The following is a 15,180-nucleotide window of genomic DNA, read 5'->3' as shown; positions in this document are numbered from 1 at the left end:
AGGTAGGGTGGAGTACAGCAGGTAAAATTCAGGGGATATGTGACTCAATTTCCTAGGTTTATATTACTATGTATTTTAACCTTGCTTATTTATATTATAATCTACATATTTTTAATGTTTAACTTATGTATAAATTATGGACAACATATGTAAATGCAGCCACAAACAAACTGATATTTCAAAATAATATGCTGTATTCTCTAATACTCACAGTACTCTGCATATGATTTCAACTATGTTCAATGCTAATAAAATTCCACCTTGAAAATGACTGGTAAAATTAAAGGGAAAAACATAAAAATGCATTTCTGCTCTTTTTTATTTTTGTCTATGCTGTTATAATACCAGATACCACAAACAATTTACTTTTGATAGTTACATTAACTTGATGTTTCTTAAAATTATTGTAATATTTTCAAAATATTTAACTTTCCTGCTTTACTTTTAATGCTTAAAACACTAATTTAAAATGCCTATAAAAATAATCTTCTGCTATTACAGAATTTTTGTGAGCTAACAACTGGCATATTTATACGCCTAATTGTAACCTTATATTATATGAATCTTAAAAACAAAAAAAATATCTGCTAGGCATTTGATAATATGAACACATGTTGTTTTTTCTGAATCCAGGTGAATTTGTCTTCAAAGGTGGTTTCAAACTTTAATAAAAATGTTCTTTTTCTGCTATTTAAACTCTTTCCAAACTCATACTTTTGGGCAACCCCAGAGAAATGATTAATCTCAGTTAAATTACTGGAAATTCATTATATTTTCTTTACAGGAGCACAAAAAGCAACCAAGAAAAGCCTTTAACATCGTTTTTATTATAGGCCACTTTGTAATTCAGCCTTCCCCCCAAAAAAATGTTGTCCATTTGTGGGGGGGTTAATTTATTTTAGAGGTTAATGTATCTGTTAAATATTTTAATGAATCATACTTGATAGATTTTTATGTATATTTTCTAAAAAGATTCAGTAATTATTTTCTTAACAGTTAGAACTCTATACTGTACTATAATATTTTGCATTGCTGTACCATACATGAGAGACAGCATTGTCTTAACAGGTGAGAAACACCAATAGAAAATTTAATCATGATCACTGTATTTTTTTTTTACTATGCTGCTAAAATGAGTCATGCATCTTTTGAAACAAACTGATTTTTAGCCTTTCTGCCTGTTTCTATTTTCTTGATTTCTTGTTGTTGACCACCATTAGCTCAAGATAGGAACAGCCTCTTCCAAAGTCAATGCTCATTTCTCTTTATGGATCTGACAGCAGGAGGTGCTGTATAAACAGTGAGACTGACACCCCATTTCCACCTCCCTTCTCCCTTCACACACAGACTGATAGCATAATCTGGCTGATGCATTCATTCTTAACTCTGCGGCCTCTGATCACTTTTGAATCTGAGTTTCCTAGATGGCTGTTTAATGTAAAGTTATTACTTTTCCTGGCAAATCTGTATACCTGCTATTTTCATAAATCATTCAACTAACTTTAAAAATTTGATTACTTTCATATTTATAAATCAAAAGATGTCAGACCTAGTTATTCTTAACAAGCCTAGAAATTCCATTTTTATTCAACTTAATTAAAATACAATACATTCAGACTAAAAAGTCATAAATATATCTGCATATCACTACACAAGTATAAATATGCAGATAAAGCAAACATGCACTAACTGGATCTCATAGTCTGAAACTATAGCAAATCAATTAATACATTCTATAATCTGATCTCTGTTACTTATGCAAATAAAAATGTATTTCTGATAGATTTATTTAACTGTGCATGAATTGTCAATAAAAGCCTATTAACTATCCTAAAGATAGCAACTTCATTTTATTTTTGAGAATGTAACTCCAGTTATGTTTAGCTATTTTTTACTCAAAAATATTTCAACTATGGCCTTTATTTTGATTAGCCCTGTGTGAAGAAATACGAGACAATTTTTAATATTCAATGTGCAGAACAAGCTATTAATTTTCCTATGCAAAATGACTGCCTTTTTATAGGATTTCCACATAAGGAATGTCTCAGCTATGCACAGTGTGCAGCAAGAAAAGATGAGACATATGACATCCCACACCGAAAGACAGATACAATTAGCTCCATTATTGTTGGCTTTGAGATTATAGGAGAAGCATTTCCCTAACAGGTACTGGAGCTCATGCGATACTTGTCACACTCTTTATGACACAGTGCCAATCATTGCCTTTACACAACTAGTACATTTTAAAATGAAAAAAAAAAAAAGAAGAAGACTTTTAAAGAGTGGGACGAACTCACCTGTTTGCAATAGCTTTTTGCAGACTTTAATCGTTGGTATAAGGCCAAAAGAACTCCATGGATATATATCTTTGCTCCTGAGGGGCTGAAACCTTCTCCCTTAGAGACCCAGACAGGTCCACGCAAAGGTGTGATGGAATTTTGCAGGCATTTGTCAAGCAGAGGAACTATACAAGAAAAAAAGGGAAAATACATTCTTTTGACCCAACTGAAAATACACAGCCTGAAATGCAGCCCCAACATCAGAACTAACTCTTAACATCTATTATTTATATCTGACCTGGATTAAGTCTTAGAAAAGCAACTCCTGCATTACTAGTGGCCACCAGGAAGGATGTATTTATATTCAGACACCCCCCATGTAAGACTCACAAGCTTTGTGAGCACACCTGAATAGTTCTGAAGTGTGCCTAACTAGCTGAACAGAGTGTCATGGTGTGCACTGATTGCCTTATCTTCTCATTTATCACAGATGAGTTGGAACCAACCTTGCTGAAATCTACTTGCATTGTCCTGATAAAATTGCAAGATCCATGTTGTTTCTGTATATAGTTTCCTATTGAGGAGCTTATATATACCTAACATATTATACTTCAGGTTATTCATAAAATATAATCAACACTCTCATAAGCAATTTTGCAATAATCTTTTCATTGCCACTGCTTAAGCAACCAACTTTAAACAAAAAACAAAACAAAAAAAACTGCTCAGTGTGGCTGTTTAAAAAATGAGGGGGAAAATCAAATGAATATATATATATATGGATTCATGGCAATAGGCACTACAAGATTTTTCTTCCTATTTTCGGATTGCAAAACCATTCTAAAAGGTTTAATGCATTCTATTTTCAGGGACTTTATGCCAATATATGTGACAAACAAGGCAAGCACATTTTGGCTGCAGGCTTCATTTAGACATGTGCATTTGACAGATATTTTGGATTTTACTGAATTGTGTAAATGACAGAGGTCTTTCTTATATATATAGTAAAATAACATGGTATTTGACTATTTAGGGATATAAAATATAAAAGACATTTCTGGTGTTTCTAGGTTTCGGAAGAAAATTGACAAATAAATACAAATATAAAGTACACTTGAGAACACATGCAAATAAAAGGAAATACTTAGTTTTAGCTCTAGTCAGTCTGTGGTCATTTCAAGACCACATATTAGGTATATATATGTGACATATTTATACACCTATAGTAACCTCACAGGCAGATGAATACTAAGGAAGAGCTGCATGCATAGTCAACAAAGACAATGAGTGCATATCACTGGATACTTCACATATTTTATGCAGACCAGGAGGCTAGTATGACATTCTGGAAATTGACTCACCATTAGACTCAACAGCTTTTCAACTCAACTGCAAAAGCATGCAGAACCTCTTTGGTGATAATTTTTGGCTGAACTGAGCCTTTAGTAAAGAAACTATTGGAAGACAGTTCCCATGCAGTTGGTCACTTTAAAGTAAATGTAGGGGACACAACACACAGACTTAAGTTAACACTAGATGTAGAGGATAATAATTAGATAAGCATATGGTAGATTAGATACTTACTTTTGCTAAAATAAATGTATTTTTAAGTGCACTCAGCACATCATTTGAACAAAAACAGAAAGCCGTAGAATTGTTATTTGTTTGTTTACAGAGAATGTTACTTTAAAAGAAAACATATATTTAGACTGCCAAACAAGCCACATGGCTGAGACAAAGTCATATGACTTAAAACAGTTTCACAGTATTGTCTTATCAGCCAGTCACTAATCTTAAGATATCCTCTATTCGTGCAATTTTCAATTCTCCAACACTGCAAGCCTCAAAATACTGTTTGACTGCTTCTTCAACAAGCATCTCTGGACCTACTACTTCTGTGCCTCTTTCTATTCACAGAATGCCCTGAGCTGGTCTGCAAGACCACTACAGTTTCCTTAATGAAACCTCTCCTGAAGTTCCAATTCCGCTATCATGTCTACAAGAAACTATGGTCCCCATTCAGCAAGGTAGATTAGCACATGCATAAATTAAAATGCATGAGTAGTTTCATTTAAATCAATGGAACTACTCATGGGCTTAAAGTTAAGCACATACTTACGCACCTTGCTTAATTGGGACCTATAATATCAGGCTTGTAGAGTAATATAGAAAATGTAATATTTAAATGTAAAGTGATTAATTTAAAAAATAATACACATATCATTGTGTGTGTGTAAACTGGCATCAGTGACAAGGACAAGAGAATGGTCTGCATAAAATATGTGAAGTATCCAGTGATATGCACTCATTGTCTTTGTTGACTATGCATGCAGCTCTTCCTTAGTATTCATCTGCCTGTGAGGTTACTATAGGTGTATAAATATGTCACATATATATACCCAATATGTGGTCTTGAAATGACCACAGACTGACTAGAGCTAAAACTAAGTATTTCCTTTTATTTGCATGTGTTCTCAAGTGTACTTTATATTTGTGTTTATTTATTTGTCAATTTTCTTCCGAAACCTAGAAACACCAGAAATGTCTTTTATATTTTATATCCCTAAATAGTCAAATACCATGTTATTTTACTATATATAGTCCCAGACATCTAATAATAAAGTTGCAGCCTGATTAAATCCATATCAAGTGTCTCCTGTCCTCCTTTCCTATAGCCAGACAATGTATGTTATGTCATACCATTTTGGAAAGGATTTTTGATCAGTGATGAATTTTTCAGGTATAGAGCTAAGACTTCCTGATAGAACCTTCATAAACCAGAAGCTCAATAGCACCAATACTGGTGAACCTAAAAAATTTTTATTTGTTTGTTTTGATGTAGGTACAATCTTCTCCTGGCATATTCATATAATGCTTAGTTGTTCCGAATTTCTTCCCCTCTTCCCATATAAACTATATTGCACAGAGATTTCTTTTGTACTTTTATGGTTGCTCTTTAGTGCCTCTGGAACAGGGGTGGGCAGACTTTTTGGCCTGAAGAAATTGTATGGCATGGAAATTGTATGGCGGACCATGAATGCTCACAAAATTGGGGGTAGGGATTCAGGATGGGGTGAGAGCTCCAGCTGTGGGTGCGGCCAGAAATGAGGAGTTCAGGGTGTGGGAGGGGGCTCCAGGTTGAGGTACAGTGGGGGAGAGGGCTTTGGGGTGGGGCTGGGGAAACAGACATCTGGTAATGGACTTTTTTTGGGTACAGGAGAGGGCTCTAGGAGAGGACTGAGGGGTTCAAAGGGCGGGAGGGGGATCAAGGCTGGGGCGGGGGGTTGGGGTACAGGGGAGGGGTGTGAGGGTTCTGTCTGGAGGTTCAGAGGGTGGGAGGGGGATCAGGGCCATGGCAGGGGATTGGGGCATGGGAGGGGTGCAGGCTCTGGGCGGCGCTTACTGCAGGCAGCTCCCGGAAGCATATCTCTCCTCAGGCTCCAAGGCACGGCCAGGTGGCTCTGCATGCTGCTTTGTCCGCAGATGCCACTCCTGCAGCTCCCACTGTCTGGGAACTGCGGCCAATGGGAGCTGTGGGGGCGGCGCCTGCAGACAGAGTGGCACCCAGAGCTGCCTGGCTGCACCTCCGTGTACTACGTAGGAGCCACATGAGGGTTGAGGCAGAGGGGGGTCATGCTGGCTGCTTCCTGGGACCCACGCGGAACAGGGCAAGCCCTCAACCCCGCTCCCAGCGAGAGCTGAGGACCGGATATTATAGCCATGTTGGTCCCAGGATATTAGAGAGACAAGGTGGATGAAGTAATATCTTTTACTGGATCAACTTCTGTTGGTGAGAGAGACAAGCTTTTGAGGTACACAGACCTGAAGAAGAGCTTTGTGTAGCTCAAAAGCTTGTCTCTTTTGCCAACAGAATCTTGGCAAAGAGTATCTGGTCAGAACAGATGTTTATGAAAATGAGTAATACATTTAGTACAGTATTTACTGTGTTTTTTATTTTGATATGAAATTATTGGGCCAGATCCTCAATTTGAGTAAATTTCTGTAGCTCCATTGAAGTCAATAGAGCTTTGATAGTTTACGTGCTGATGAAGTAGCCCATTTTGTTTTACTCTGCCCCTAATTTTCCAGTTCTGTTGCACTACAGATTTTACATTGATAATACAATATTTCATTGTAGTTGTTCAGGGGGAAGCTGACATTCTTGACACATCAGAAAAGAACAGTGGAGGCTTTTTTTTTCAGGAAGATGTAGAAGGTGTTTTTGGAATTTGGTATCCAAGAGGCAGATGTTACTTTGGTACTGGGGGCTTCCTCATTCCAGCAATTCTTGATAGCTGCCATCTACCTTACTACTGTCCCCTCAGTATCCACTGCTACCTTCAATAGAGATGCATAAGCATATTAGTGCTATATTTCTGTTAAATTTATCAGCAGTGAAATAATTAATAATATTTATAATGTTATAATTAGCCTTCAGCGTTAACATCTAGTCACAGTACATGAGGCATTTCACACACTCCTCTTACAGTTGTCTGTTTTCAGACTCAGAAAAACAACATGGCATCAGTTTACATTCAGTTCAGATTTGGAATTTTTTTCTTTGTAACCACAGGGCTGAAAGCATTGGGTGAAATTCTGCTCCTTTGAAGCTAAATCCAGAATTTCAGTGGGCCCAAGATTTAATCCTTAATGTTGCCTATAAATGAAAGCTTAGATTTTACAACACAATTCTGTGATGAATTCCACAGCAGCAGGAAAACACTTGTTTTATAACCTAAAAATTTCAATATGCAGATATTTTATTACTTTTCAAAAATGCAATTTACTGTAAACATGCTGCTGTTTCAAGTACTCTTTGGGGCAATGTAGTAGCACCTCCTCCCTGTGGTCTATTATGCCACACTGCAGCTGTGGCTCTACCTCTGTTTCCTTCTTGTTTCCAACAATAGTCAACAACACTCCTACATTCCCTCAGGGAGGCCCTGTAAAGTGTCAGTCTCTAATCCAAACAACATAAAATAATTTTCCACTCTTCCTAGGCTACCCTTCTGCCCCATTCACTCATGGAGTACTCAGCCTCCAGATTTTCTCCCTGCAAGCCTGGCTCCTGCCAGAGCTGCTGATCCTCAGGGCTTCTTCCCTGGTGTCCTTCCCCTAGTCTTATTCCCAGTCTATCTCCAAGCCATTTGCTTGGGGGGTGACCTTTTCCTGGAGTAGCCACATGAGCTGCCTCCTCTCATGACCTTGCAGACAAATCACATGAGACAGCCTCCCTTCTGTAGCTCCCCTCCCCAACTGAGTTCTCCCAGCCCTTTATGGAAATCACCCAATTCTTCCCCTATTGCGTCTGATAAGTGAAGTGAGCCACCTGGGTCCCAGCAAATCAGGATTAGCTGTGCGGTGACTGATCTGTCATAGGTGAGGATAAGCCCAACTACTCTTTAACGGCAGGCTAGCCAGCCAGCCTGTCACAGGCTGTATCTCTTTTATCAAGCACGGTCATATGACCCTGTTTTTTCAGAAATTCTGGGAAATTCTTGATTCCCTGGGAACATCTAATTTTTTATTTTTAGTTTTATTGAATTGTCACATTGCTTTACAAATTTATTTAAATTATTTGTTTTACCTCTGAGGTGTCTGGCAGCTAAATGTCAAGGAAATATACCCTACATTTTATACCATATATAGAATAATTTTTTTAAATACATTAATCCACAAAGTCTGGATTCAGGAAAGCACTTAATGTACTTATTTCACTTTAAGCATGTGCTTAGGCACTGTCCTAAGTAAGAATGCTGTTCTGCATTTAACCCAAATATGTTGCTTTTATCAGTCAGCCTTTGATGAAATGCCTGACAAAATTGTATTATTATTATTTTATTTATTATTATTGCTTGTGGTGCCACTCAGAATGTGCTGGGAACTATACAAACACAAAATAAGACATGAGCCATGCCTCAAAGCGCTTACATTCTAAAAAACCAAAGAAGACAAAACAGAGAGAGAGAGATGGAGGACAAGGGAAATGGCAACAACAATCAATGTGGTGAAGTAGTGAATGACCACATCCTGATAAAGCAAATGTGTTTATATATAAAATCATCATCTCCTTTTTCTAACATCAAGGGTGAGCAGGGCCAACTTCTGTCAGTGTCTCAGCTTAAGTAAGTATCTGCCAGCCACCATAAGTCTAGTACGTGAGTGTATATTTATTACAGTATTATCCTTTAAGGTGATCACTAGTTTTAAATGCAAGGGTTGTGGACATAGGCCCTTCTTCACTGCATCAAGTTCATCTCTCTTGGGTGAAATCTTGTCCTGTTTAGGTCAAAGGGAATATTGCTATTGATTTCAATAGAGTCAGGATGCTCTTTTTAATGCCTTCATGGTCCTGCAGATTTTTTCCCCTATTTACTTTGCCTCATTTATCTTATCTACTGACATAGTTATAATTGGTTGTCTGAGTCACCTAAACACAGGGCCATAAGACATTCTTTGATGAGTGACCACACACTGAAAACTGTTTCGTCTTGATACAGTTCTAAGGATTTCTATCCTCAGTGCATTATGTAAAATACAGAGGAGAAGAAGGTTTGAATCGCAGACCTCTTGAAAAGGAGTAGAAATTAATACTGAACTTTCATACATTTCTATGGAATTAAGAGCAGACCACAGGCTGCAAAATGAAGCAAACAGAGCACTCAAGCAAATTTACCAGAGATTTTAGAACCTTTTCTGAAGTGCTGTATAATCTATTCAATCTAATCTAATCTGTTCTCTTGATTTTAATAAATGCTCTGCTTCAATATTCCAACTTCTCTCTATTGGAAGCAGAGCACTTATTAAAATCAAGAGAACGCTAATAATCCCAGTTCAAAGGTTAACCTTTAAGTAAGATCTTTCTTTATGGATCATGAAACTCAGTGACTGTGTGTTCGCCTTGATAAAGGAAGACAAAGGCCAGTTCCTGGAAAGAATATGAATCAGCTAATTTGGAGGTACAGATACACGTGGACATGATGAACAAGTGTCATAGATTTAGAGCCACTCTGTGAGATATTTTGAATGCTTGAGAGTGAACAATAAAATAAGACAAATGGAATATCTTGTTTAGAAAATGAAATGAACCAAGAAGGGAAGGAAGGTAATTTATGTAAAAAATACAGTGTGGGGGTTGAAAAGGATTTTTAAAGGGACTGATAAAATCCCTTTTCCCTTTCATCTCTCCTTAAACTTTTCCAAGCATGCTATATGCAGAACTTTATAAAGAAAGCATTAGCACATATCTATGTACTTCCTTTCCTAATCATTCCATTGCTGCTGTACCTCTCCTATGTGGCAATATTACTCCCAGATCTTCAGCCATGGGGAAGGAGAAAGTGAACAGAAGAAGAAAGTGTTTTGCTCCTTCACTAAGGTCACTAGGTCAAATACTTAAGTGTTAAGAAATATTAGAAGTAAAATCTGGAATGTAAAGTGAAAGCCTTCCAATGTGACTGATATAAGGCAAAAGCGGCTTATTTCTGTGTTCTTGGTGTATTTTTTTAAACATGCTGCAAGAAGTGGTTGTGCAGATGATGATGATGAAATAGAGTAATGGAACAAGATGAAATCTGGAAAAAATAGGATAACAACAGACAATAGACAGCATTTTCCCCAGAGAACAGGGAAACAGACATCTGGCAATGGATGTTTTTCCCCCTAAATGAAGAACTGAGAACTCCAGAAGTTCTCAATTAGTGTAGATATCTTAGTATTATTGCCAGATTTTTCTGATAGAGCAAGTCTATACTACAAAATTAAGTCAACCTAAGTTACATCAACTTACAGCCACTGCAGTAATTAAACTGCATTTGCATGTCCACACTACACTCCTTCTGTTGGCAGTGCATCTTCACCAGGAGCACTTGCACCAATTAACCAACCGGGGAGGATAGCTCAGTGGTTTGTGCATTGGCCTAATAAACCCAGGGTTGTGAGTTCAATCCTTGAGGGGGCCACTTAGGGATCTGGGGCAAAACTCAGTACTTGGTCCTGCTAGTGAAGGCAGGGGGCTGGACTCAATGACCTTTCAAGGTCCCTTTCAGTTCTAGGAGATAGGCATATCTCCAATTATTTAACAAAAAACACCTGTCAGTGTGGGGCATTGTGGAACGGCTTCTGAAAGGCAGCAACAGTCAATGTAAGTACTGCAGTGTCTACATTAACAATGTAACTACATTTACATAAGCACTACGCCTCTTGTGGAAGTAGAGCTATTAAGGTGGGATGGTGGGAGTTGCACTTACTGGGTTAGATGGATCAATGTAAGCTGACTTACATTAACCTAATTCTGTACTGTATTCCAGGGCTTATTGTTTTAGGATATATCCTATAATACTACAATGATTTTTTAATATTGCCACAAGTAACAGTAGCAGAACAATAAGAATTATCTCATTATCAGATTTTTTTAAACTGTTGGCAAAAAAGCTTTAAATACGACTGAAATATGGAGAGGAAAAATTCATCATGCAGCTCCTTAGATACCAAGGAAGACTTTCTCAAAGGAGCCGAATGGATATTTTGGAGGGAGAGAGAGAGAGAGTGTGCGTGTGTGTGTGCGCGTGGTATGAGTTGAGTTGGTGCTAATGCACACATGTGCTTGACTGCATTTCCCCCCTATTTTTAGTAACAGTTATACAGCTCTAAGTCCCAAAGCAACTGGCACACACTATCCAAAAGTGGGGTCTGCAGAGGGAGACTGAATGATGGAGAGCACACAGTTTGCTATGTTGTTTAAATTATGTCACTGTATTTTTACTCAAACAAAACTAATCTAACAGCTGCTGTGTACTTTTGTTTACATGCTATATGTCAAATCTTATTGTCCCTAAGGTACTTATGAGAGATGTTTTAGCAGTCATTTTCTTAAATACTGATGCCTATCCGAATTTGGATTTTTCCACCATTGAACAGAATGACAAGCACACGATTGTTGTACTTAAAGCGATCTTTCACAGCTGCTTTGCTTTTTCAGTGATCCCATTAAATTGACGGCATATGCCTGTGGGGTCTACACTGTTACCATACTGCTGAACAAGATGTTGATTTGCACAAAACAATCTAACAGAGCTTGGCTTTATTGGGGGAATAACAGTTTGTAGGTTATTCTTTATTTTAAACTGAGTAAAATATAATTTATGAACTTGTCTCTCTGTGACTTTACTGCATAACTGGTTATGTTAATTCTTTAGATATGGGTGCATTCCACTCTGAAACTCAGTGGTTAGTAGGCATGAAAACTATGAAGTCCCCTTAGTTCCTAAAATGCAGCATGAGTCATGTCTTTTCTTAAACTGAATGAAGTAGCTGTGCATTAAATATGCTGGCACATCTTCTGCTTGAGCAAGTGGACCAAAATGGTGTGAATTGTTAATGCCTTGCTGCTTTGGCTCACGGCTTGTGATTGATCATTTGTAACTATATCTACTTCTTGTTCCATGAAATCAAGTATGGAGTAATGGGTTCATCAGATTTTTGGGTTAAATTGAGAGTGAAGAGGTACTGTGTGTAGAAATAAGACTTGCCATGTTCGGGGCTGGCCTTGTAACAGCATGGAATCTAAAGGCGATATTCAAAACCACTTCACTCATCATACGCTTACTGATTCTGAATAGGGTCCATTTGCAGGGGACATTTTGGTAGTTTTCCAATACACTTTATGCCTCTCTCTACTTTCACCACCCTGCACTTTTTTTTTTTAAATAGCAGAGTGTATAACAGGTCAATGTACAAAATTAATGTATCTAAATAACTTGCTATATAAAAGTAAAAACAGTCTGGAACTGAAATATCCAACCCTCCTCTCATGTTATTAATTGTTGGTACCATCAGAATATCAAGTAATTCAACTACCCTGAACTCAAAGAAGTGCCTGTTAGATATTCAATACTATAACACACTATTTTTAAAAAAGTCTATTGTAATGAATTAGGCCTCGAGGCACAAAAAAGAGCTATACAAAGCCTTCAGTTAGCTTCTCAGTCCATTCACACGCAATGGCAACACATTTTGCTAGACACAACAACAGGGTTTGTTTGTGACTTTGCAAACAGGTAGCACATGAGGCCACTGTAAATAAAAGCCAACAGCAACCAAAAGTGACAACTTGTGATGGCCTGCAAAAGTAATCGTGTTACAGTATCTCCCGATAATATGGAAGATAACGTGTGTCTCTACCAACCTTCCTACAGGGCTCACCAGTTTAATTGTTACAAAAGCCTCACTACACTTTTATGTGTCATCTAACCATCCCTAATTACTTTTATCAATTCAAAGTGAAACATGATCACCAGCTTCAACAGCTCTAAAACAATTAGTAAAAGCTACGTAACTTAACACAGCATGTAACAGTTTACCTTTGAATAAATGAACCACTATCATTACATACTTACAATTTTTTACCTCTTCTTATGAATACTTATATCATGGTAATACTTAAAAAGATGTTAGTATGAAAGACAACCAAGTTGAAAAACAGCCTTAAACTCATACTTTTTAAAGCACAGAATTCAAGCACCAGAAATGATACATATAAAATGATTATAGTAGTTATATTTTCTCATTTAAAAGTTGAGATATTAAAAAGGTTTAAAATCAAAATGCTAGAAGATGTTTTGTATTGTATTCATAACTGGATCTAACAATATCTGTCCTCATTTTTGAAAATGTCATTCTGTTTACAGTCCTCTCTTGTCCAGATTTGTCACACATCATTACAGTAAATGGAGTAGAGTGGAGTGTATTGCATATATGTAGTGTGTGTGATTATGTACATATATGTTAAAATACAGCAATAGATGTATGATGCAGTACATAGATGCTTAGTCTACTATCTATATAAAAGACTGTTCATATCTCTTATTTGTTTAACATTTATTCCAACTGAAAATAACTACAATACAAACTTATAGCAGGCTAAAGCCTGTAAAAGTTTTAATTTTCTTGAATGTTTCATATCCAAGCTGTGGTGACTTGTCTGGCAGGCTATTGCAAGTAATCTTGACTGAGGAAGAAACTGCTTTTTTCAGATCTCATTTTAAAAGAGCTGTCTTCCTTTTTTACCTAATAAATGACTTAACACGTTTTTAGCACTGAACAAACCTCCACTGGTTCAAAATTTTGATTCAAGCAAAGGCTCTAATGTTCAGATGCTTGTCTGATGGTTTTCTGAACTAGGTAAACCCATGACCTACTCTCCTTGTAAGCCTACTATTGTGTGAGAAGGATTCCCCAGTCCTCTCCAGCAGCTGCAGTGCTCTCTGGGGGAGACCACACCCATGCTAGTCTTTTGAGACGACTATAAAGCTCTCCCCAACTGAAAAATAGGCTTGAGGAGTGTGGGAAAGGAGGCTAAGGAAGGATTTGTGCCTTTCTTTTCCACCCTTCCATCACTCTGAATGAAGCTCTGCATTCTTCCCCAGGAATAGTTGGGATAGGTATGGAGCTCACTTCTGAATAACTCAGCTATGCAGTTTTCCCTGTTGAGCTCTCCTAGACTACATAGTATTCTTAGAAGACTTGTTTTATGTGAAGTTGTTGTCTTTCCAGGAGCAATGTACCCCACAAAACACTACTACCTGTAAAAGTCAGAGAGCAGCAACAGCAGTAAGATAAGGTTCTGCCAAACTGAGGTAAGCTGTCCAGCATCAGAGATTAAGCAAAACTCTGTGAACCTCAAAAAGCAATAACACTGAGATACCAGAAAATAATTTTGCCAGGCATTTTAGATTATAATATAAGCCAAGACTGCAGACATTACCAGAAATTAAGCTTGCTTTCTTTCTTTCTTGCTTTCTTTCTTTCGCATTTAAATGCATGAAACCAAAACGCTCTTAAAATGTCAAAACTATCCTTTAAAAGTTCATAAAATGTCAACATTAGTCTTTGCATTTAACTCATCCAATAAAAGTTTTCTCATTTTCCTTTCCTGAAGGTGGCACTGTTGTTGGTAATGTGTATAAGTGGATTCCAGCATTCTTAAATACATAATAAAAAAAAAAAAAAAAAGAGAGGTAGTCTAAAAAAAGTTCAGATTCTAGCATTTAGAGGTCAAATTGGTGTATCAGCTATAAGTGTGATGTTAGATTACAATATTTTTCAAAACTATGTAGTATATAACATTTCTGGTACCTATATTATAAAAAAAACCTTTAGAAGGTCTTGTACAGATACTGTCTAATGTATGTTTTAATTTCTACACATTCTGCTGACAATTTATTGTCATACCAAATAGGCCTAATTCTCTATGTCATTGTAGACATTTTGAAAGTGAGTAAAATGCTACCTTCCTGATTTAGTCACATTTTCACCTACTTTGAGTAGTAGAAAATCAGACCCAGTCATTTTTTCAATTCATCACCAATATACAAGTCTCCAGTACTAAACTTTTTGCAGATCACCTATGGCAGCTTAAGAGATAAAATGACACAGTCAAAAGATTTCACTGTAGAGAAAAGACATCACATAATGACTAATTCAACAAACACATAGCTAATGTAGAAAGCAGAGTTCCCGCAAAAGAAACAGGATTAATCTTCAAAGCTATGGAGTCCAGTAGACTTTCATTGCATAAGCAGCCTAATTTCATATGTATCAAGCCTTTTAAAACATACTGTATAGCAGGAAATGTATTCAGGTACAATAGCAACCAAGCTTGTGATATTGTTAGACATAGTACAGTGTAATCCTCCATCCCCAGCTGTGCCAAGTTTACACACATTGCAGTTGACGATGGAGAGGGAAAAAGTGGTTCTAAGTCACTTTCCTGCACTGCCAAACCTGGGGCCAGCCAAGGGCTGAAATGGCCCCTGATGGAACTTAGACAGGTCCAGGGTTGTGTCACCTATAGTATCTGCTGCGCCAGCCAAGAATCTGCCAGAACAGTGTGAGCTCTGGC

The 15,180-nt window shown here is 37.2% G+C and overlaps 1 protein-coding gene across 10 annotated transcripts in view; it reads right to left on the bottom strand.

Annotated features, from left to right (window-relative positions):
- DCDC1 (doublecortin domain containing 1) overlaps positions 1-15,180 on the bottom strand; it is a 414,877-nt gene that overhangs the window by 318,495 nt on the left and 81,202 nt on the right. For all 10 annotated transcript variants that reach the window (XR_007774648.1, XR_007774649.1, XM_050954983.1 and 7 more), the window contains one exon: positions 2,298-2,464. Coding sequence is in view for 8 of the 10 variants with exons in the window: in XM_050954983.1 (XP_050810940.1) it covers positions 2,298-2,464 (167 nt within the window). In the remaining 2 variants the exon portion in view is untranslated. The remainder of the gene's footprint in view (positions 1-2,297; positions 2,465-15,180) is intronic.

The sequence above is a fragment of the Gopherus flavomarginatus genome, chromosome 5 (assembly GCF_025201925.1).
Source record: "Gopherus flavomarginatus isolate rGopFla2 chromosome 5, rGopFla2.mat.asm, whole genome shotgun sequence".
Classification (NCBI taxonomy): Eukaryota; Metazoa; Chordata; order Testudines; family Testudinidae; genus Gopherus; species Gopherus flavomarginatus.
This window is presented reverse-complemented; position numbering and strand designations above follow the sequence as displayed.